The sequence below is a fragment of the Trachypithecus francoisi genome, unplaced genomic scaffold (genome assembly GCF_009764315.1).
Source record: "Trachypithecus francoisi isolate TF-2019V2 unplaced genomic scaffold, Tfra_2.0 Lachesis_group12, whole genome shotgun sequence".
NCBI classification, from domain to species: Eukaryota; Metazoa; Chordata; class Mammalia; order Primates; family Cercopithecidae; genus Trachypithecus; species Trachypithecus francoisi.
The window spans coordinates 48,311,366-48,336,130 of NW_022681457.1; the positions used below are offsets into that span (position 1 = coordinate 48,311,366).

Here is a 24,765-nt window from a genome sequence, read left to right on the forward strand (position 1 = left end):
TAAACATATATCTCTACCTTACTTAAGCCATTTAATTTGGATTTTCTGTTATATATGGTGAAGCTGAATCTTAATATAAGGCTTGCTGAAATATAAAAGAAACTTCCCTAGTGTTGCTAGTGTATTTTGTTTTCTGGAATTTTCCAATACAATTTCTGGCAAACTTTATATAACTTAAAATGTGAGACAAATCAAATTTCTAATTATAAAATATGAACAAGATTGTGTCTAGTATTTTTTTCCTGTCTTCTTCCAAATTCTATTCTGGCTCTGCCAGTAAACTAGTTGTATGATCTTGGGCATGTTATTTAATCTCTCTGAGTTTCAGTGTATTCATCCATAATTAAGAAAAGCAACTTTATGATAGCATTGACATGAGAATTAGAAGTAAAAAAATGTAAAGTACTTATCATGCGCCTCCTACATTAATGGTAATTGACAGATAGTAGCCATTATGGTTGCTACTCTCCAGAGTCATTTGTTAAATGACTGATGTATTCCAGGCACAGTACTAGGCACTAGAAGTAATGGGAGGATAAAATGATCCCTGGCCCTGGTATGTGGAGGATGGAGGGAAAAACAGCCCTCAGAGGGAGATAAATTGTACAAACAAGTAAGTGTAATGAAGTTCTACCTGCAAAATTAATAGAGAGAGAATAAAACAGGGTGAAAAACGGGAAGATTAGTAATGTGCCCTATTACAGAGAATTTCCTAGGTTTAAGGAGTCTTCTGCTGGAAAACTAACCACATTTAAAAATCTCCATTCATTCCCAAGACCAAATGACCAAACTAATATAAAGCAAAAGGAATGTTTATAAGCCAACTTAATAAAAATAACAGACCAGGGTCTATCAAAGGAAAAAATATTTTTAATGCTTCTGGAAAACTGATGACTGACTAATGAATCAGGAATGGATTTAGGCAAGGAGGAAGTTCATCTACCTGAAGAATCTAGAGAGGCACAGGGCTAAGGGCAAGAGTGAGACCTGGGTTTGAAAAGGATTAATTCAAAGTCTGTGAATAGAACAGCTGACTACCACTACCCTCCACCCCCTGCTCACACACTCAAGGGAAGAACACCTGGAACTAGTTTACTTCCCAACAAACAAAGATAAGAAAAGTCCTTCTCTAAAGAAATAGAATGAACTGTTCGGGAACAATAGAGGGCTGGTGCTGGTGACCCAGAGCAAAGACGCATGTATTTTGGCATTTTTTAGGGGCCACCAGTAAACTGCTAGTTTCCCAACAGTTGAGAAAACTGAAGTGAAACCAATCAAATGACAAGAACCATCCACATATCCATTTGGTTTTCTACTGTTTCATTAGTCTTTTTATTATCTCATTTATAAATTCTTAAATGTCCAGACTTTTGGAAAAAGAGTATCATGAGAGAGATCTAAAAGTTTTTTATATATAAAAAAAAAGGAAGAAAAAAATTGGGTTGGGCGTAGTGGCTCGCACCTGTAATCCCAGTAGTTTGGGAGGACAAGGTGGGAGGACTGCTTGAGCCCAGGAGTTCAAAAGCCCAGGAGCCTAGGCAGCACAGTGAGACCCCAACTACACACATATACACACACACACACACACACACACACACACACACACAAATTAGCTATGTGCTGTGGTCCCAGCTACTTGTGAGGCTGAGGTGGGAGATTGCTTGAGCCTGGGAGGTCCAGGCTACAGTGAGTTCTGATTGTGCCACTGCACTCCAGCATCAGCAACAGAGCAACCGTCTCAAAAAATAAATAAATAAAAATTAAAAACATAAAAAATAAAAAATAAACCAGTGCCAGTTGGAAACAATAAATTGAAACACTAAAAAAAAAAGAAAAAAATTTTATAGGTATTTTCAGATATTTGATGATAGGAACACTTGGGGAATACTTTTTAAGATTCTTGAAAATTAAACTTTTAAATGAAGTTAAAAGATAAAGACCAAAGAAATCTGCCCCCAAAATTGAACAAAACCCAGAAATTGAAGACAGAGTATCAATCTAGGAGGACCAACAAATCAACAATACAATCAGCAGTACATCCAGACAGACAGACTGGAGAAAATGGAAAGGGGCAGGAGAGAGAGCATTACCAAAGAAATAATATAACAGAATTTTCCAGAGGTAAAGGACATGAGTCTTTGGATTTACAAAGTCTACAACGTACTTAGCACAAAGTACTGGAAGACACAACTAGATGTGTGTGAAGTTTCAAAACACCAAGGATAAGGGGAATCTCTTAACTTTCAAGAAAAATAAAAAATGTCACTACAGAGGAGTAAGTATCAGACTGATGGCAGATTTTCTCTACTAGCAACTCTGACTTATGGAAGACCATGGAGCAAAGCCTTCAAAGTTCTTAGTAAAAATTACTTTCAATCTAAGTTGCTATACCCAGCTGAAACCATTAATCAAAATGACAGAATAAAGGCATTTTTAGACATGTGAGACCATTTTAATGTTTACTTCTAATTTTCTCTTCCTTAAGGGAATATTATTTGCAGACATATTCCAGTAAAAAGAAAAAGAAACACAATGTGGGTTTAAGGAAACAGTGGAACCAGAGTAGCAGTCAAGAAAATTCCAGCATGGCATCTGGGCAGCAGGGCTAGAGACCAACCCATTCAGACTGAAACAAGAAGACAGAAGGCCCTAAGTAGAAGAAATCTGGGGAAAATAGGTTCTTCAGAGAACAGAGATAGGATGAAGAATTTCAAGAAGGGGACGGGGTGGGGGGAAGACAACGATAAGGGCAAAGAGTAAAACAAGTAGAGTTTTTGGAAACTCCAGGTAAAATTTTAAAGTTGTACAAGAAAAAAACATGTATAAACATATTACTTGACTGTGTAGTGAAAGAACAATTATAAGTCATTGCTATTAATGTTTAGAATCAATCTATTAAAAGCACTTGAGGTTACAGAGCAAACTGTCAATTAGTAACACTGGCAAAGTGAACGTGGGGAGAATAGATAGAGAACAGGTAGCTGGAAAATATCCTTATTTTCCAGATAAAAGGTGAAGATATATAATCTGTCCCAATCTTCACATTTCTGTCCAGTGAAGCTCATCTTACAATATTGGTAAGCAGGGGAATGATGTATAACAAAGAAGTAACTTTTGTTCAGATGCAGTTTTTTCTAGCTCATTAATTGTCTGAACCATGTAAAAAACATCAGCTGAATACAAAGTGCACAAACACAGCTGAACACAGCAAGCCACAGAGGTACACAGCACTCTACATAAAGTCCATATACTCCATGTTCCTTCTCCTCTTTCTTCTCTTTCGTTATTGAGCCCTATCTTGGAAGTGCTTATTGAATATTGCCCTTATGTTTATATCTTATGTCCATAAAAGCCTTAACTCTTTTAGCTTCCTGTATCAAACTACCTTCACTTATTTTCACGAAAGCATAAGTTATATGTTTGTTGTAGTATTTATTAGGAATTTAACATGTCTTTTAGTTGTATTAGTATTTATATTATCAATTATGTTAGTGCTCTACTAATTAGAAGGTTAATACAATTGACTAAATGTGATAAACCAAGGAATAGTATAATATATAATTTACTGATACACAGATAACCATGAGAAGAAAATAGAAATTGTTTAGAAATTTAAAACTAGCTCCTCAAAGAGTTACAAATTAAAACCATAGATAACATTTTTACCTGCCAAATTAGCAAACACTACAAATAAAAACACACATTTCATTTCCTGTGCTGATGAGGTATAGAGAACTAATGGCAGTATGCGTAATAAAATACCTTTTCAGAAGAAATGTAGCAAAGCATATCAAGAACATTCAAAATGTTCATATTCTTTGACTCAGTAATTCTACATGGAAATCTAAGCTAAAGACAATACAACAAGAAGTTTATGTATGAAAATGTTCATCAGAGAATTATTTTATTAAATGTTAAAAACATTGGGAATAACGTGAATGTCCAACAAATAGGGAATCACCTAACACTTCTACATTGAATATATATTACAGAGTAATTTAAAAGGATGCTTATAAAGAGTTTATATGTTATATACATACAGTATCTGTTTCCATTTTAAAGTGAACAAAGCAAGACATTATTTTAATTACAACTGTGAAAAAACAAATATTACAAAATACTGTTATCTCCAAGGAATGTGGGATCAATGATCATTCTGTTCTTTCTATATTTCTATAGTTTCCAATTTTACTGTAATGAGTATGTATTCTTCACTCAAAAGGTAATACTGAATAATTTGTCAGAAGTTGGAGGAACTATGTTCACTGAATAAATGAACTTCTTTTTATTAAGAAAACATAAGAAGTTCATACTGCTTGAAGGACTATAAAGGACTTACAAAATTTCTTGAAGGAAAAAATTCTAATTCAAAATATCATAATGTCACTGCCAAAAAAAAATGGTATTAAGGTACATTGCAATTTTGATTTTTTAAAAAATCTTTCCTAACAAAAAGTAGCCGAAATAATTGTACTACTAAATACATTAAAGGTGAGAAAAGAAGACCCTGCTACTTCCTATAATGTACATCACTTAGATTCCTATTTCCTCCACTCACTCTGAAGGACCACAGTCAACAGGACCGGCAATTTGAAGTCCTGCACTCCAAACTAATCGAGTCTTTCCACCTGGAACAAAACAGACTTGAGATTTGTGAGCCTAGCTTTGCCCCATTGGTCTAAAGGAGACTGAAACTCAACATCAAGATGAGAAAAGTTACCAACTTTATAAACCTACAAAGGGAAAGAATCTTTTCGGCTTGGGCAATCTGTTGCCTTCTGCAATATATAATAAACAATCTTTAATTACTATACATTGTACTGCATAACACTATGTATCTCCCACAAAGACAGATCAGTATGTAGAAAACAGATTGGCTCATAAGAAAATAATGCTAAGACCTACAATGGATAAAATTCTCTTCTCAGCACACAACATTTTAGACGTATAGCAAAAGAAGGGTTTAGAAAGGGTAAAAGAGATTTGGATGTATCTCCATCAGAAAAATAATCTTTTAAAATAACAATTCAGAACCTTAAAGCCTGGAATGCTATCATTTTATTAAAATAATTTCCTTTGGTGATGATTTTAAAATTGTGTATATTTTTTCTCATAAACAAACTCATTTTCAAAAACCCGCTGTAAGTTTTATATAATGTATAATTCTAAACAGCCAGTAATTATGTTTCCAAGAAACAAGTGCATTTCTAATGCAAAACAAACAAACAAAAACAAATCTTAAATCAAAAAAAAAAAAAAAAAAAGCCTTAGACCTTCACTTCTCTTTTAACATTAAAGATCTTTTCTCCCAAGGACAACAAAATATATCTGCAATATCTCTTAGGAATTTAACATGTCTTAAGGACATCTTAATTCACAGACTAAATGTATTATCATTTAGTTAATTCTAAATACAGTGATAGAATTAAACTGCTATAAATACAACAAAACTATGTCAGATGCTTATTTTATAAGTTTCTCTAAAATGTACTCTATGCTACTAATATATTATTTATCCTGTGCATATACACTTTATTTCATGGTTTAAAAAGGTTCTTTTCTGTCTTCTATTTTCTGTCCTCTAAAAGTATATTATGGAAGTGAAAATGATGCCATCATCTTTCAAGTTCCATCTGGTTATATGTATCTTGGGTTGACTGAGAACTCAAATATCTTTTTTTCTCAGAAAATTTAAAAGCTTCTCCCCTGTCTCTCCTCTGGTACCTATGGAAAGCAATTACCTCTTGGATATGAGTAAGCTGGAAAATTCCTTCTGATTATGAAGCAGCCAAGAACATACTTTCTGGTTTCAAACAGACCAGGCCTGAGGTTATATCCTATTGTAACCATGACACCTAGAAATAATCTTATGTACTAAAGTTAATGTAATTTGGATGATTCATTTAACTGCAAAATTGGATAATAGTTTATTTTAAAAGCTGAGGCAAAGAGACTGTTAACTTCATAAATATTATTTAGCACTGCTGAAAACATAATATCCTGACAAGCACAGAAGACAAAATTATATAAGAACACTGCTCTAAACATACTCTTTCTTCAAGTTGTTTCTACTAAGTAGACTATGGTCATTATACAATACACGCCTGTACAAACACTCATACATAGTACCTTTAATTTTGTATTCTCAAGATTCAGAGTTTCATTTTCATATTCAATTGAGTGAATTTTCCTAAGAATTTCTTCACATGAATTTTTTCCATTGTCTTCCATTTTCTTCAGAGCTTCCAAAAGATTGATGATTTGCCTTTATAAAATGAATGACACATTTTATAAAAGTCATAAAAATTTTTATTCAAATAGCACATTTTAAGAATGTTTCTGAAATCACTTTGGTAGGGTGCAATGTTTCAAATAGGGAATATACAAAAATAAACAGAACTGATAGAACAAGAAAAATAGGGAGAAGTAATCCAAAAGGGTACAACCAAAGTAACTGTGATTAGAAACAATTACCCACTGATGATACCAACAAAAAATTACCCAACATGCTCTTTGCTGTTCAATAAAACTTCTAAACTATTATCCACAAGTATGCACATCTCTCTCTTCCTCTCATTCATATACATGCACACATATACACATTATTTAAGGGACAAGGTTAAAGAAAAGAATTAAGTGAGGCAATAACAACTAAACTTTAGAAATGAATTATATATGGTAGTTTTCAATGATAAAACTGAAGACACAGAAAACACTTAAAATCAAATATTCAGGGTTCATTATAGTGTTATCAGTAATACATTTCAAATAATAAAATACATGTATTTTTATTTTTCATTTTCTTTGTTATGCATTTAAGTCACTTTAATTAAGGAACAATTAATTTTTAGGATTTTCAAAGCAGTTATTATAAACTTTTTAAATACATTTTTATACATTCTTGTTTAAAAGAGAAACATCACCTCCATTTAAGAAAAAGTAAATATTAACATTTACTACAAATAATAGATGGCATACTGAAATACTGAATGATAATCTACAAGTTTAAAATTTCAAAATGTGGGCCAGGCGCAGTGACTCACGCCTGTAAATCCAGCACTTTGGGAGGCCAAGGAGGGCAGATCACAAGGTCAGGAGATCGAGACCATCCTGACCAACATGGTGAAACGCTGTCTCCACTAAAAATACAAAAAAAATAGCTGGGCATGGTGGTGCGTGCCTGTAGTCCCAGCTACTAGGGAGGCTGAGACAGGAGAACTGCTTGAACCCAGGAGGCGGAGGCTGCAATTAGTCAAGATCGCACCATTGCACTTCAGCCTGTGCAACAAAGTGAGACACTGCCTCAAAAAAAAAAAAAAATTCAAAATGTGAACACCAATTCACTTTTAATGAGCAATCATTTTAATTATTTTTAATAGTAAGGTAAGAAAACTTTACAGAATTATAAATGCAAAAATATCCAATCATATAGGTAGCACCTTTACCATATGTAATCTAAAAAAATCAAAATACAAACAACTCAAAGAATTTTTTAAAAAGTGAAAACTCTTACTAAATAACAAAAGATTCTAAATTTTTTCTTACTTTTTCATTGTTTCAATCTGTACTTCCAATTCAGTTTTTTCTATTACAATTTTCTCATAATGACTTTTCCAGGCATTGGAAGTTGAAATTGTTTCAGATAACTTGGCTTCCTAAAAAATACATAAAAGTATTCATACTATAATTTTAAAACATTTTTGTTTTGCTCAGATCTCTAAACACAAATACATTATAAACTGGGAAGGAATCTTCCAAAAAGTATGGAACTTCAAATACAGAAAACTGTACATGCATGTTTATAGCAGTGCAATTCATAATTGCAAAAATATGGAACCAGCCTAAATGCCCATCAACCAATGAGTGGATAAAGAAAATATGGTATATAACCACCATGGAATACTACTCAGCCATTAAAAGGAACATCTGCAGCAACCTGGATGAAGTTGGAGATCACTATTCTAAGTGAAGTAACTCAGGAATGGAAAACCAAATATGGTATGTTCTCACTCATAAGTGGGAGCTAAGCTATGAAAATGCAAAAGCATAAGTTTGATATAATGGACTTTGGGAATTTGGGGGAAGGGAGGGAGGGAGGTGAGGGGTAAAAGACTACACACTGGGTACAGTGTACAGTGCTTGGCTGATAGGTGCACCAAAATGTCAGAAATAACCACTAAAGAAGTTTTCCAGGTAACCAGAAACAACCTGTCCCCCAAAAACTATTGAAATAAATAAATAAAGTCAGTGTACAACTTTGAACAGAAAAAATTTAAAGTAAATATCTATATTGCTATTATTTTATATATACATAGTGGAAGTTTCAACTTAACATTTTAAAAGATGTTGCAACTATTTTTAAACAATATTTCATAATTAAGTTCTTTTCTTTTTACTGAACTTTCCATTTTACTTTTTTTTTTATTTTGCCCTGGCTGAAGTGCAGTGGCACAGTCATGATGGTTCACTGCAGCCTCCAACTCCTGAGTGCAAGGGATCCTCCTGCCTCAGCCTCCCTAGTAGCTAGGGCTACAAATGTGTGCCACCACAGCCACCATATATATATACACACATATGTAAAATATATCTAAATATATATGTATATACCATATATATATCTACTATACATATATGTCTACATATATTTTATACATATGGTGTATATACTATATTTTATATGTATAGAGAGAGAGAGAGTAGAGACAGCATCTTGCTATGTTACCCAGGCTGGTCTTGAATTAATTTCATGCTCTATAGACAGAAGATGGTAACAACCACATAAGCATCAGAGGAGAAAGCCCCTGTGGTACACACAGAAACTACCCCTAGTTCCAAAGCTCCATAATATTTGGTGATGCACCTTACTTATCTTTGCTATAACGACGCCAAGATCTATTTTATAGAGGTCACCCCATCAGCCTTCAAACACTGCTACTGTCCACAAAGAGACATAAGTGATAGTAGTGGCTTATCCATTTTGAATGTGAACTCCCACAAGGTAGGGATTTTTATCTGCTTTTGTTCATAGCTGTATTTCTAGGGCCTTGATAGTGCCTGCAGCACAGCACACACTCAATAAATAGCTCAAATCTAATAACTGCAGATCCACCTAAAGAGCTGTAGCCACTGTGCCTCCTGTCTACATTCTACATAAAAACACACTGGAAGGCAACAATGCCAGTAATTACAAATCAAAAAGCTCAGAAACAGTAATGACAACAATTAACATTTATTGGGTACTTCCTTCTTTCATCATTCATCCATTTACTGAGCAAGTATTTACTGAGCATGTATTATGCGCAAGACTTTTTTGTTTAAATTTTTTCACAGTAATATTTTTGATATATTCAAGACTAGTATTTTCATATTTTGTATAAAATAAGCTTTAATATAAATTATGAAGTATAAGTTTATAATATAAATTAAGATATACAGAAGTTTTATCAGTAAGAAAAGAATTTATGTGTTAGCAATATAATTATTACCTACTTCATCAGTATGGCATTCCTAGGTGTCAAAACTAGTCAGTGATGGAATTACCTTCCTAGAGAGTTTTTTGAGTTGGCCTACCTTTTCTCTTTGCTTTAGAGAAATGGCACATCTAAGCCACCAGAAGCAAAATTAGGATCTAATTTTCAAAGAAGGAAATGGGTTAATTCTTCAGTGTGCAGAATTATAGAGCATTTAACATCCTCGCCCCTGGGTACTAAATGTCAGAATCATTTGTCTCTAGTACTTTCCAAATCCTCATTTCTTCTTTCATCTCTCCTTACAACATGCAGATATAAAGCAAAATCTCCCTTTTCACCTTTCCTTCCACTGCACTGAAACTGCATCTGAATTAGTAACTAGTAACCTAATTACGAAAGACCACAGACCTTTACAAATCCTCCTTGTCCTTGATCTCTCTCTGTAGTCCTTGGTAAAATTTATGCATTGTGTAGATATGTGATGACATTTTGTTAAACTATTATTTAGCTCTTATTGCTGAACTGTTCATGTTTTAGACTTAAGATACTGTTTTAAATAATGGTACCCTTACCTTAGGTGAATAGGATAGCAAGCTCCTGCCTTCTGAGACTTATATTCAAGTAGAAGGAAACAGTTAAAAATAAAACAAAACACAACAGCAGTGATAAATGAAAAAATAAATTATATAGTTTCAGATTATAGTGAATGCTATGAAAAAAAATTAAGACATTGATATGATTGTTTTAGGACTACTTCAAAAGGAATGGTCAAGAAAGGCCTCTCTGAAGAGATGTCAATTGAAAAGATACCTGAATGATTAAAAAAAGAAAGAGCTATTGTGAGCCAGGGAAGAACATTAAAGCCAGATGCAGCAACAAACAAGAACAACAACAAAACAAAGAAAAAAACTTCATGCATTACAGGAACAGAAAGGAGGGCAGTGCAAAAATATATTTTCTCATTTATCTCTCCCTACAAACACATGAGATAGGGAGTATTATGATCTCCTATTTTATACATGAGGAAATTGAAGCTTAAAGAGGTTAAGTTCCTTATCTCAAGTCACAAAGTTAACAAAATACTATTTTGTTTGCAATAAGCTTTTATACAAGTCTGTTTTCTTTTCTAAAAGCCTCTAATAATTCTATAAGCTGTAACGTAAGTTCTTAAGAGGTAGGATATCAGTCAGACTTTATTAAAAAATTATTAATTAGTAATTGAATAAATATAATTTGTTGAAAACAACAAAGCACTAAGGCCATTTTCAAATTTGTACTATACCCAAAGATATATTTTACATGGTGTGTTTATGTCAGCACATGGTTTTAAATGTATTACCGAGATTAAATGAGGTTAATTACTGAATAAAGTCATAGGGTCTAATAACATAAATCAGCATTTCTCAAACTAGTGTTCCTCAGAACCAGTTCCAAGAGTTGTTTTGTGGGTAAAAGAATAGCTCTGTGGTTAAAAAAGTGTGGGAAACTCTTAGTTCAACACCCTTCGTTCCACTGTTTCTGAAAGCCGCCTCAGAGCCTTTAATTTGCTAACATGGACCACAATGTCCCAGGAGGAAATGTGTATAATATATTACCCTTAGTTAGTTGGCCAATAGAACCTTTTTGTTTGTGTAGGGGGGGACACACTTAATATTTCCTTTAAGAAAAGTGCCCAAGGAAATGCTGATATATTTCAATATGAAAATTTGACATTTTATGTAATATTTCAAAATAAAAGATTTAAAGCAAAAAGTGTAAGTTTTTCTGGTATTAACAGCATTAAGAGAAGAATGAAATTACTATATGAAGCATCAAAACATTAATTATATAAACTAAGTACATAAAATGTAACTTTTAATTTTAAAAAGAATGAATTTACATACCTGATCTCTAATTTGGGAAGTAAGTTTTTCAATAGCTCCTGTAAAATGGTCAAGCCTTTGTTTGTAAACTTTAGATGCCTTTTTTAAAGCTACAGCTATTCGCCTACTTGCTTCTTTCATCACTACAGCCTCATTCTTATTCATTCTCAATTGCAGGCTCCACTTGGCTATCTTGGTTTCTAAGCTCTAAAAAAAAATTAGCAACAATTAAATTATTTCAGAACTCCAATGTTTATGTAAACATTGTAAAAATATGTACATAACTGATATGGTTTGTGTATTACTTCATTCTCACACTGCCATAAAGAAATAACCTAGACTGAGTAATTTATAAAGGAAAGAAGTTTAATTGACTCACAGTTCCACATGGCTGGGAAGATCTCAGGAAACTTACGATCATGGCAGAAGGTGAAGAGGAAGCAAGGACCTTCTTCACATGGTGGCAGGAGAGAGAAGAGTGAGGAGCAAAGGGGGAAGAGCCCCTTATAAAACCATCAGGTCTCACAAGAACTCACTCACTATCATGAGAACAGCATGGGGAAAACCACCCCCATGATCCAATCACCTCCTACCAGGTCTCTTCCTAGACACATGGAGATTATAAGGATTACAATTCAAAATGAGATTTGGGTGGGGACACAGCCAAACCGTAGCATTCTGCCCCTTGCCCCTCCCAAATCTCATGTCCTCACATTTCAAAACACAATCATGCCTTTCCAACAGTCCTCCAAAGTCTTAATTCATTCCAGCATTAACCCAAAAGTCCAAGTCTAAAGTCTCATCTGAGACAAGGCAAGTCCCTTCTGCCTAGGAGTCTGTAAAATAAAAAGCAAGTTAATTACTTCCAAGAAACTATGGGGGCACAGGTATTGGGTAAATGTTCCCATTCCAAATGGAAGAAATTGGCCAAAAAAGGGCAGACTACAGGACCCATGCAAGTCCACAATCCAACAGGGCAGTCATTAAATCTTAAAGCTCCTAAATAATCTCCCTTGACTTCATGTTTCACATCATGCTGATGCAAGGAGTGGGCTCCCATAGTCTTTGGCAGCTCCAGCCCTGTGGCCTGCAGGGTACAGCCCCCTTCCTAGCTGCTTTACCAGGCTGGCATTGAGTATCTGGAGTTCTTCCAGGCACATGGTGCAAGCTGTCAGTGGATCTACCATTCTGGGGTCTGGAGGACTGTGGCCCTCTTCTCACAGCTCCACTAGGCAGTGCTCCAATGGGGACTCTATGTGGGGGCTCCAACCCCACATTTCTCTTCCACACTGCCCCAGCAAAGGTTCTCCATGAGGGCTCTACCCCTGCAGCAAACTTCTGCCTGGACATCCAGGTGCTTCCACACATCCCATGAAATCTAGGCTGAGGTTCCCAAGCCTCAATTCTTGACTTCTGTGCACCTTCAAGTCCAACACCACGTGGAAGTCGCCAAGGCTTGGGGCATCCACCCTCTGAAAAATGGCCTGAGCTATACATTGGCCCCTTTTAACCACAACTAGAACGCAGGGCACCAAGTCCCAAGACAGTACAAAGCAGCAAGGCCCTAGGCCCAGCCCACAAAACCACTTTTTCCTCCTAGACCTCTGGGTCTGTGATAGAAGGGGCTGCCATGAAGACCTCTGACACGCCCCAGAGACATTTTCCCCATTGATTATTATTTGACTTCTCATTATTTATGCAAATTTCTGCAGACCACTTGAATTTCTCCCCAGAAAATGGGTGTTTCTTTTCTATCGCATGGTCAGGCTGCAAATTGTCCAAATTTTTACGCTCTGTTTCCCTTTTAAACATATGTTCCAATTTCAAACAATCACTTTGTGAATGCATAAAACTGAAAGCTTTCAGAATCAACCAGGTCATATCTTGAATGTTTTTCTGCTTAGAAATTTCTTCTACCAGATACCCTAAATCATATCTTTCAAATTCAAAGTTCCACAGATCTCTAGAGCAGGGGTAAAATACCGTCAGTCTCTTTGCTAAAGCATAGCAAGAGTCACCTTTATTCCAGTTCCCAACAAGTTCCTCATCTGTATCTGAGACCACCTCAGCCAGGACTTCATTGTTCATATCACTATCAGCATTTTGCTCAACACCATTCAACAAGCCTCTAGGAAGTTCCAAGCTTTCCCACATCTTCCTGTCTTCTTCTGAGCCATCCAAACTGTTCCAACCTCTGCCCATTACTTAGTTCCAAAGTCACTTCCACATTTGTGGGTATCTTTATAGCAATACCCACTCTCTGCAGTACCAATTAACTGTATTAGTCCATTCTCATGCTGCTATAAAGAAATACCCGAGACTGGGTGATTTACAAAGGGACAAGTTCTAACTGACTCACAGTTCCACATGGCTAGGGAGGCCTCAGGAAACTTCAATCATGGCAGAAGGCGAGGGGGAAGCCTTCTTCACGTTGCAGCAGGAGAGAAAAGAGTGAAGAGCCAAGGGGGAAGAGCCTCTTATAAAACCATCAGATCTCACTCACTATCATGAGAACAGGATGGGGGAAACCACCCCCATGATCCAATCACCTCCCATCAGGTCTCTCCCTAAACACATGGGGATTCTTAAGATTAGAATTCAAGATGAGATTTGGGTGGGGACACAGACAAACTATATCGGTTTGGATCTGTGTCCCTACCCAAATTTCATGTCAACTGTAACCCCCAGTGTTGGCGCTGGGGCCTGGTGGCAGGTGGTTGGATTACAGGGTTGTTTCTTATGAATGGTTTACAGCATCCTCTTGGTGCTGTTCTCCTGATAGTGAGTTCTCGCAAAATCGGGTTGTTTAAAAGTGTGCAGCACCTCCCTACTTGCTCTCTCTCTTGCTTCTCCTCCCACCATGTGAGATGCCTCACTCCCCGTTTGTCTTCCACCATGACTGTTAAGTTTCCTGAGGCCTCCCCAGAAGCTGAGCAGATGCCAGAATCATGCTTCCTGTGCAGCCTGTGGAACTGTGGGCCAATTAAACTTCTATTCTTTATAAACTATGCAGTCTCAGGTATTTCTTCATAACAATGTTAAAATGGCCTAATACAATAATTCTCTATACAGGTTTTATCAAAATGATTAATAAGATTAATTAAAAAAGCAAAACAGTAAAGAAAGGTGACTTCACCAATGCTTCTCTATAACCTGTTAAAGGATGCAAATTTAAAACATATAATCCTATATCAAACTAATGCTATTATTAAAGATACTAATATTAGTGATTATGGTACAAACACTAACTTCCTTAAAACTTCTGTGATTAACTCAGCTTTTTTAGTTCACATCTAGAATATTACACATCTTACTAGTTTTAAAAACTAGTTTAAAAAAACATAATTGAGCTAGAAACAATCCAAATATGTACCAATATTCAAAGGAATTGGCAGCTCCCCAAATATATTAGGACTATTCATTTTGAAAGCTAAAATCTTAAAGATATGATTATAATCTTTAAGAAGGCTATAGATGACATAAACAGATTTACCAAATTTTAATTTACTAGAATTACGGGGCGTGTCCTGACACTAGAGTTACATTAAAGATAATAAATTACTACTTTATCCAATAAAGTAAATTTATGGAAGTCATTATTCCAAGACCAAACACAGGTTTAGACAAATTAATGACTATAAGAGTCATAAGGTTTGTATTATTGAGGACACGTTTCTATCATTGAATGTGACTGTAACTAATTGGCATGACTATCTCTTTGGCATACCTCTTGGCAACATGAGAGACAGAATATTAGGCTGGGTAGATGAGGGATGTGATTTAAGGTGAGAACTCAAATGTTTTTATTTCAAATTATTTTAAGACTTTGTATTTAAAGTATTTGAGTATTAAGTATTTACTTAAAGACTTATGATTTTAATGTTTTTACATTTTTGAAACCTGTGTAATACTGAAATGTGAAATTATTACAGAATTTAAGTTTTAGTCTCGCATTCCTTAGCCATTTTAATTTTTAAAAATTGCAAAGGAGTCACAGTAAAAGCTAAACCTAGGACTTTTCAACTTAACTCTACAATCACCAAAATCTAAGTTTCTTAACTGCCACTAAAATTGAGATTAAGAAGTATATATTAAGATTTAGATTTGATTTCTTTGAAGAGTGACTAAGTAAACTAAGAAAAGGAGCAACACATTCTTAAATTGTTCTAAAAAAACAAAATCCCATAAAACATAACTAGTTGGGGAAAAACAGCAGTACAGTAAGTCGACATAAGACAAAGGAACATCCCACAGGAAATACTGCTGTCATTCCTCTAAAAGTCCACACGGTGTCATCATCACACCATGAATAGTTGCTGTCTTAGGTTAAAAGACTTTTAAACATAGAAAGTAAATTTTCTTTTTGAACACGGTTCCAGACACGATCTTCTCACCAGATTTATCAAATCCCACACTTAGGCACTATCAAGGAGTATACTGAAAGGACAAATTATTTTTATAATTTCAAAATAACCTCTCAAGTCATTTGCCAAATGAATGAACACATAAAGTTGATTATCTTTTTCTATCTCCAAAGGAGTGTCTGTATACATGTCACATTTTATACAGACAATTATTCTCAATCTCTTCTGAAAATATGAAAATATTCTAACTCTAATTGCTACATCACAAAGATCTAGAAAGAAAAACTGGTGCAAGGCATCTGCAGGATAGTTCCCAGACATTTACAATGTAAATTTTTAAAAGACCCAATACAACAAATTACTGAACACTAAAAAGTTGAGATTGATGTTGCCAAATTGAGATCATTGGATTCATACTCTTAAAAAAAAAACGAAAACAAAACACTGTCAAACGTAAGTCAAGGCCGGGCGCGGTGGCTCAAGCCTGTAATCCCAGCACTTTGGGAGGCCGAGACGGGTGGATCACGAGGTCAGGAGATCGAGACCATCCTGGCTAACACGGTGAAACCCCGTCTCTACTAAAAAATACAAAAAAAAAAAATTAGCCGGGCGAGATGGCAGGCGCCTGTAGTCCCAGGTACTCGGGAGGCTGAGGCAGGAGAATGGCGTAAACCCGGGAGGCGGAGCTTGCAGTGAGCCGAGATCGCGCCACTGCACTCCTGCCTGGGCGACAGAGCCAGACTCCGTCTCAAAAAAAAAAAAAAAAAAAAGTAAGTCAAAAAGAACTAAATTCTGAACCCCTTAATTACTTAATGCCTTAAATCCAAAAGTCTGTGAGAGAAAATGTAGAAAAATCCATAAACTCAGTTTCTTTTAATCATTTCTTAACAGTAGCATTTTGGTAAAATAATTTGAATTCAAATTATTAGTAGAATTTCAAAGCAAAATTTTAGGATTTTAGCCTTATGTTCTTTCTCCAAATTATCACGGTTATAAAAACTAAACACTACGCTTTAAGATACATTGGGAAAGATGATTACCTAATATGTTCAATCACACGTCAGATGTATTCAATCACATGTGCTCTCCTGTATTTACTATGACAGACCACTGCAATACCAAGTCCAGTTCATCTGCAGTGCCCTAGCATACAAAATTTACATGTCCCATAAACCTACTTAATGTCCCTTTAAAGGAAGAAACAGACACACACACACAAATTCAACTACAGTTTTGAAACATGCTACAGGCTGCAGACATCTGCTATGATTCAGGACTGCAAAACCAAACAGAAATCTAATTTAGAAGTCCTCACACTCAATGGAGTTTGAGTCTCTGTAACCTCTGAAGGTGGGAATATTGCTTCTTTGCCTTTGGTGGAAATAAAAAAAAAAGTTACCTTATATTGTATGCTATGCCATCTCAAATTCTCATTTCAAAGCGACTTTGACTCCAAAAGAATAATTAAATCAAAAAAATTCCCCTTAATTATATCTCTACAAAGTTGTTTAATAAGGGAATTACTTAATTTTGTGAACATTAAAGTTGGGCTGATTTTAAAATTATTATGATTAGTAACAAAAAATAAACCTTGCATTGACTGTTAAACATGTGAAAGTATGTATGATGTATGTATGTATGTAGAGACGGAGAAAAAAGACTGAAATAATGTACACCAAAATGTTAACAATGATTTTGGTGTATTTAAATTTATTTTCTATAAATTTTCCACAGTAAATATAAATTAATTATAAAGTGGAAACGATTTTTAAAGTAATTCAATCCCATAAACCCTTCCTAGATTGGTATTAAACAGAGACAGCATTTTTATATTGAAATTTGGACCCAAACCTTTAGTTAGGCCACAAATAATAAGATTTATCTTAAATATGTATTTCCCATGTCAACAACTGTGTATTTTAAACCACCAAATTCTAGAACTAAGGAATGGCTTTATAGTGTTTCATTAATTTTATCACTTAAGCTATTAAAATGGATATATATATATATATTTATACCTTTACGTATTCTTTCAACTTATTGTTCTCAGCTTCCTTTTTATGAATTTGGATCTGTAGTCGTTCATGTACTACTTTTACTGATTGAGAAAAACGGTTTGCTTTCAAAGTATTTGCCTGTAACAAAGAGAAAGAGAAAACCAAAAAAATCCATATTATTTGCTGTATCCCCAGCCCAGCACCTCTAATTTTACCCTGATTTAAAAAACAATCTACACAGCTGATAAAAAGCAAAGCATTACTTTACATAAACTGCCGCCCCTATTACAAATGTATTTCATGCCCAACCTTTTTTATTTAATGGCTCCTGATAATCATCTCTTTTTTAAAATTCCCATCTATCTTTCTAAATAAAGGTATGGGTATACCTAAAATGCTCCTACAAAGACTAACATTCCTTAATTTGTCACCCAACTGAAATACAATACAAATTTAAAACAGTTCCTATATGAAGTGATTTATGCCAAATATCCTGACAAAACACCATAAAACTCTTAAAAAAGCTTAATAAAATTAAGATGTCATATTTGATAGGTAAAAGCTGTAAAATATCCAAATAATCTAGAATTTCAAAACACTTTTCTGTGTTTATTTCTGAGGAGTTGGGGCCAGGATGGGAAAAAAAAAAAAAAAGAAGTCAATATTAATATAATGAATTAAGCTCAAAAGCTCAAATTTTGCTTACCTTTTCAGTCTGAAACAAACAAGAAAGTTCTTGGATATGGGCCTCCTTTTCAAATACCTTCTTCTTAAGATTCTTGAGCAAATATAAAATAAGAATTAGAAATTTCACAACTTGGATAATATTGGCTAATTTTATAAAACCAAGCAGCATGCAAATAACAATGACAGAAAGAATGGACAAAAAGTAAGTGTGGAAAGACTTACAGTATTTTCACTTTCATTATCAGTTAAATTTTCTAGCAACATGCTGGGTAAATTGTCTCCTGTCTGAGAAAAGAACGTTATAAATCAGTGATCACAAATTATATTTCTCTATATAAAAAAGTAGGAAGTGGAATAAGCATTACTCAATAAATTAATATGACTTTTAATTCAGATTTTTAAAAGAGTTAACCATTGAAAAGATTTTTGCTCAAGTATTCCAAATTATTTTTGGTCTGCAATTTATGAAATTAGTTAATTTACTAAATTGATCTCAAAAGAATGCTTCAGAAAGTATAGGTTAGTGACAATAAAATCACAAAAATTCTCTGTACAAAAGAAGTTTGTATAGAGTATAGAATGCAACACAGTGCTGTTTACAAAGCAAAAATTATCAACAATCTAAATTCTAGCAATAAGAAATCTCTTGAAGAACTACAGTGAATCAGTAACAGAATTCTATGTAGCCATTTTAAATGAGACCACAGAAGACTATTTATTCATTTTTGAAAGTCATACTTCTGATTTAGAATGTGAAATAGTTATCAATTCTTTTCACTCAAAACCACATATATATGTACATAGAATACAAAATTATACACGGAATTTCAGAGGGCTTACGGATTTCATAAAGGCCATCCTTGGATCCATAAGGGTCCAAAGAACTCGAGTTAAGATTCCTTTCTATTCAAAAAATATTCAATACATGAGAAAATACTGACAATATAGTGTTAAGTATAAAAGTCAAGTTACAAAACAAAGAGAGTAGTTTTACTCCATTTTTCTAAAACACCACGTATATATGCACACATAACATATATACAGTAAAGAAACAAAAGACTGCAAAACATACACAACATAAAATTAACAGTCCTTAATCGTGATGTTTCACTAAGTGCTGAGATCAAGAGAATATTTCTCTGCTTATCAAAATTTTCTATAAGCATGTTAACTTTTTAATTACAAAAACTATTACCTAATATTAGTTTTTACAATTCTGAAAAAAATTATCATAGGAAAAAGTCAACAGGGAGTCAGAAGAATAATTTAGGTGATTTAAAGGGTATAAGCTTTCTTTTTGGAGTGATAAAAATGCTTTAAAATTGACTGTGGTGATGGCTGCACAACTCTGTGAATACAATGAAAACCACTGAATTTTATAATTTAAATGGGAGAACTGTATGGTATGTGAATTCCATTTCAATAAAGCTTTTACCAGATGAAGAATATATAGATACGTTACATACATATAAATATAATGTACAAAGAGTTTAAACTCAAAAAGTGTATATTTTATTAGAATCAGTTAAATTAAGTATAACAAAGTTTTTGAGATGAAAAATAAAAATACATTTTCTATAAAAATGTGGTTTTCATATAGAACTACTTATGAAACATTAAAGGTAGGGATTCATGACTGACAAAATTCAAAGAATTATTTCCATTTTAAATATACCAATAATTTCTACAGTTTAAAAATAATGTATCCTTCAAGTGAGAAATATCACTATTAAAATGAGTGCTTAGTGTTAATCCCTTACTTGTTTGTAGTCTTGCTCTCTAAGAAGATGTTCTAAAGCTAGTTTTACACTTCTGAAAGTGTCTAATTCTTTTGTTAATATTTCCTTCTGTTCGGAAATCTTCAAATTCGATGCAGAAAGATTCGCCTGACAAATTACAAGAACCACATACACATTTTAAGACACAGCATTAAGTAAAACCCTCTAAAATATGATACTATCAAACATATTTTTTCCTAACAAAATCATTCTTTTGTGCATAGTAATAATGTTACAAAATTTGTAAATTGGATCTGTTATACAGTACATTAAAATAAAATGAAATCAAAATAAGAGCTTATATTCTAACAGCATTTTAGGCTTTTATATAAAAGTTATAGAAGATAATCTATTGTTTGTCCCTAATTTAAACTTTAATATGCTGGAACTTAAAAATAGTTCTCTATTCCAAATAATACTATCGAAAACAGATACATTTCACCTCTCATAAGATTTTAGTTTTAAATTCGCTCTTCAGAAAAGCTGATTTTCTAGTTCAACTCTGGTTAATTCAAGCACCCAAAATATATTGTTTCTAGCTTAGCCTCTTATCAGGTGTATGCCTGAGATTATCTTTCAGGAAAAGAATTGTAGTTAATGACACGGGAATAAAGAATTCTGATAAACCCTCATTTTTGGTATTAAATACTCATATGTGAGCATACCTACATAAGATATGAAACCTCAGTTAATACATTCTGAGTAATATACTAGCTTTTCATTTTATTATATATTCATAAGTCACTCACATTTTCAAAATTAATCTTTTCAATGGTGTCCTTAAATAGTGGCAAAAGTAATTCTATAGAACGAGTTACCAACTCCGCTTCCTTAAGTGTCGCTTCCAATTCAGTCTTTTCATTTAGGATGTCCTGCTTCAGGCTAATTACAAATGCACATACAAAATTTAAGTTAAATCCAACTTCATTTAAAGATGCTACTTAGAAATGCCATATCACGTATACAGTACTCTTATTAGCAAGGACAACTTTTAGTCCAAAAGTAGCTCGAAACTTAGACTTTGAGTGTAAGCAAATTCTAAGAATACCTTATTTTACTTATATTTTACTTGTATGTAATCACAAAAGTTATTTGGGTTAAAGGTACATGTATAGTTAAGTTTGAAGGAGCATTTTCAATATTTATAAATAAAATTCCAAGTGATATGGAAACTCTTTAATTGGCAGCTTTTCTCTTTGTAAAACATAACGGCTCATTAACAACTGACGGCATCCTAGAGGCTATGTCAAAAATATGTGTTAAGTACAACTGGCTTAAAGTAGGAAGCCTAAGAACATTCTATCTATAAACGACACCTGTCCTTTATTAAAAACCACAGGCAGAAAGTCAAGTATGATTATAGATGATAAAATATTAGTTTCATTTATAACAAGTTAAACCAGAAGCTGGACTAAGCTATCCATACGGACAGTAATGGTATACTAAGATTGCCACTTGGCAGGGGGCAATATTTCATGTAAATAACAAGTGTATTCCCCACTCTAAAGAAGTATGACAAGTATTTGCTATATAGGAATATACCAAATGACAGTGATTTCACAAGCATTAACTACATTTCTGATATCACATATTATTACATTTTCATTTATCTTAAATAGCTTTATTTTGCAAATTCTTAACAGATGAGGTTTTCATTTTTTTTCTTTTTCTTTTTTGAGATGGAGTCTCGCTCTGTCACCCAGGAGTGTAGTGGTGCTATCTCAGCTCACCGTAACCACAACCTCCACCTCCTGGGTTCAAGTGATTCTTCTACCGCAGCCTTCCAAGTAGCTGGCACAACAGGCACACGCTACCACATCTGGCTAATTTTTGCATTTTTGCACTAGAGATGGGGTTTCAGCATGTTGGCCAGGCTGATCTTGAACTCCTGACCTCAAGTGATCCACCTGCCTCATCCTCCCAAAGTGCTGAGATTATAGGTATGAGCCATTGAGCCCAGCCAGGTTTTCATTTTTAATTGCTTTCATTAAGATTCAAAAAAACTAGCTGAATTCTGCTAGATGAGTACCTTTGTAATCAGATTAAATATATTTTAATAAATAAATACTAGATTTGAAAAAGATACTCTTAAAAGAATGCTGTATTTGATTCAAATAATTTATATTATGGACAAAACAGGAAATCCTGAAATCAGAAATTTCGATTTCCCCTGATACTGATGAGAATACCAGCTGAGATGACTTTCACTGGTACACCGTGGTAAATCTTCTTTCTCTGATATAGTTTTAAGATGGGAAAAGAGTTCTTCTGAATGTCCATCATTTATAGCCGTCTCCATAAATTCAGTAAATGGATTTACAGGTGGCTTCACAGCAACTTCTCCACATAAGCTGAAACCTAGGAAACATTTTAGTTATTAAATTTATGTCAATAGAGATTTTTTTGTCATTACTCTCTCATAAAAAATAAAGGTTATAAGAATGTGTAAAAGAATAATATTTCAAAGACAAAATAAAAAGTATAACTGCTACTCATTGTGATACTAATTCAAAATTGTATCAAAATTGCATAGCACAACCACTCAACAATAGCCAATTTCCATACACTGTTTCCAAAAGGCCTGATAATTCCTAAATAATCACAACAGTGTCAAAATCTTTATTAGTCTATTTCTTGAAGTATTACAATATTTGAACCCAGCAGGACTATAAAACAAATATAAAAACCATGGGTTACCTATAGTCTGTCTTATTAGGCCCATGCCATAAGAAATGTATGTTATTTATGCCTAAATCTGTAGAAATGTAACTTTTCAAAGACTTGGCAACAATAGCTACAAAGGATTGGATATTCAATTGCAAGCAGACTTTTCAAAAGTAAATTCACTTACTCCTATTCCCAACTCAATCTAGAATATTGGTGATAATGAAAAGAACAGACAGACATTACTTCCAAATTTTACTAATGTAATTGTTTTTACTCACACCTGTAGATGTTACTTTAAAAATGTGAATATTTATGAATTTCCTCAAAACTACTCCAATTGAAGTAATGAGTTAGAGCTTTGGCAACCATTAAGGCTCTGTTTTCCCAACTCTAACCATACACGGTAATGTGTTCCCTGACTTCATTTTATGTTTACACAAAACCAAAGGTAATATTCAAGGTTTTCTACATTTTTTTCAGATATTTACCTCTTGTAATTTAGTTTTGTATGTCTGTATTACCAAACACATTATATTCAAGAATTTTTAACACTTAAGAGAAGAAGTGAAATTACAGGTTGAAGATTATTTATATTAGCCATTCAGAAACCTTCCAAAGTGTCCATAAAATGTACATATTTTATCTGAATGTCCTATATACTGTAGAGACAAATATTTAGGAAACAGGCCAATGAAGTAAGGTCATATTTTTTAAATACCAGAAAGTAAAGTCCAAAAGGAACTGCTAAGTAACCAACTTAGTCTAGGATGATTCCCTTGAATGCTGCAAATATGCAACATCTATTACAAGGGTATAACAATATTTTGAGCTATCTATAGACTAGAAGAATTACAAGTATACAAAATCAAATAAAAAACCAAACCTAAAAGTTAAGAATATGCTCGGGATAAGTCACTGCAATCAAGAGAACCATCATCTACTAATTCGTTCAGTTGCAATAGCTATCCCATACAGAAAGCAACTGGTACCAACCCTTCACTTGTTTAAATATTTGTCATATTTGTCTCTCTGTGGACTGGAATCTCAAGAAAGAATGTCTTTTTTATATTTCAATCCTCAGCACCTACAAGCCTCGTAAAAGCTAAGCAAAAATTGAAGGAAAACACATAAGGCTTAGAGCTCTTAAAGAATATAATGACTAAAGACTGTTTACCTTTTTTTCAAATTCACCCCTTGATTTGTCTTTTCAGGGATCATTAAAAGAAAAACGGTTCCTATATTTGCAATAAAGGTTTAAAAAACAATCTAAGAAGACAGAAATTTTCAATTTGTAAAAAATATTTTACAAGATACGACTAGTTTGGTATCAGTATCTTATACACAACTTTTCTAAAAGTTTTATCATAAAATAAAGTCATAAAATTTTTCTGCTTCATCACCTATAATTGGTAACTGCCACTTATCTTAAAGGGTAAACAAATAAATAATAAAATCAACACTGTAAAAATAGGAATTCAGAATGACTTTCTACCTAACATTCTAAAATGGAATCTACATTACTGATTTCTCAACACACAAGAAAGAGAACTATTTGTCTCAGGTATTTCCATGAAAATTGTCAACAATCATCTTCTCCAGGATAAATATTGTTCAGATTCCAAGGCACTCCACTGCTTTTGTGTTGTGATAACTGTATAACAAAAAATATGTTGAACAAAAATGTAGTAATTTTCTTTAGCATAAAAAGTCCTACTTTATAAGACATGCTATCGTTTTATTGGATCAAATGTATTCTTGTATAGAAAAGCAGATATTTCACAATAAGATGTTTTTAGTATTGTGGAATATACTGTTAACTGACAAATGTATTGTACTTTTGTACAACTTGTCAGTGGTGGGTGAAACAAAGACACATATTCTGTATACATGTTTAATGATCAAATCCTTTTAAAGATAACTTAAAAATTCTTCAAACTGAA

General features: G+C 33.6%; 1 protein-coding gene across 5 annotated transcripts in view; it reads right to left on the reverse strand.

Annotated features, from left to right (window-relative positions):
- The window catches only part of ODF2L (outer dense fiber of sperm tails 2 like), a 65,858-nt gene that overhangs the window by 15,677 nt on the left and 25,416 nt on the right, over window positions 1-24,765 (reverse strand). For 3 of the 5 annotated variants that reach the window (XM_033225469.1, XM_033225471.1, XM_033225470.1), the window contains exons 2-10: window positions 22,348-22,516; window positions 20,908-21,040; window positions 20,141-20,266; window positions 18,603-18,665; window positions 18,400-18,471; window positions 17,715-17,831; window positions 11,354-11,539; window positions 7,546-7,655; window positions 6,130-6,265 (exon numbers count right to left, since the gene is read on the reverse strand). In XM_033225469.1, the coding sequence (XP_033081360.1) occupies window positions 6,130-6,265; window positions 7,546-7,655; window positions 11,354-11,539; window positions 17,715-17,831; window positions 18,400-18,471; window positions 18,603-18,665; window positions 20,141-20,266; window positions 20,908-21,040; window positions 22,348-22,516 (1,112 nt within the window). Of the gene's footprint in view, window positions 1-6,129; window positions 6,266-7,545; window positions 7,656-11,353; window positions 11,540-17,714; window positions 17,832-18,399; window positions 18,472-18,602; window positions 18,666-20,140; window positions 20,267-20,907; window positions 21,041-22,347; window positions 22,517-23,999; window positions 24,121-24,765 lie in introns of those variants that run through there. The other 2 variants (XM_033225472.1, XM_033225473.1) reach the window with 2 other exon arrangements.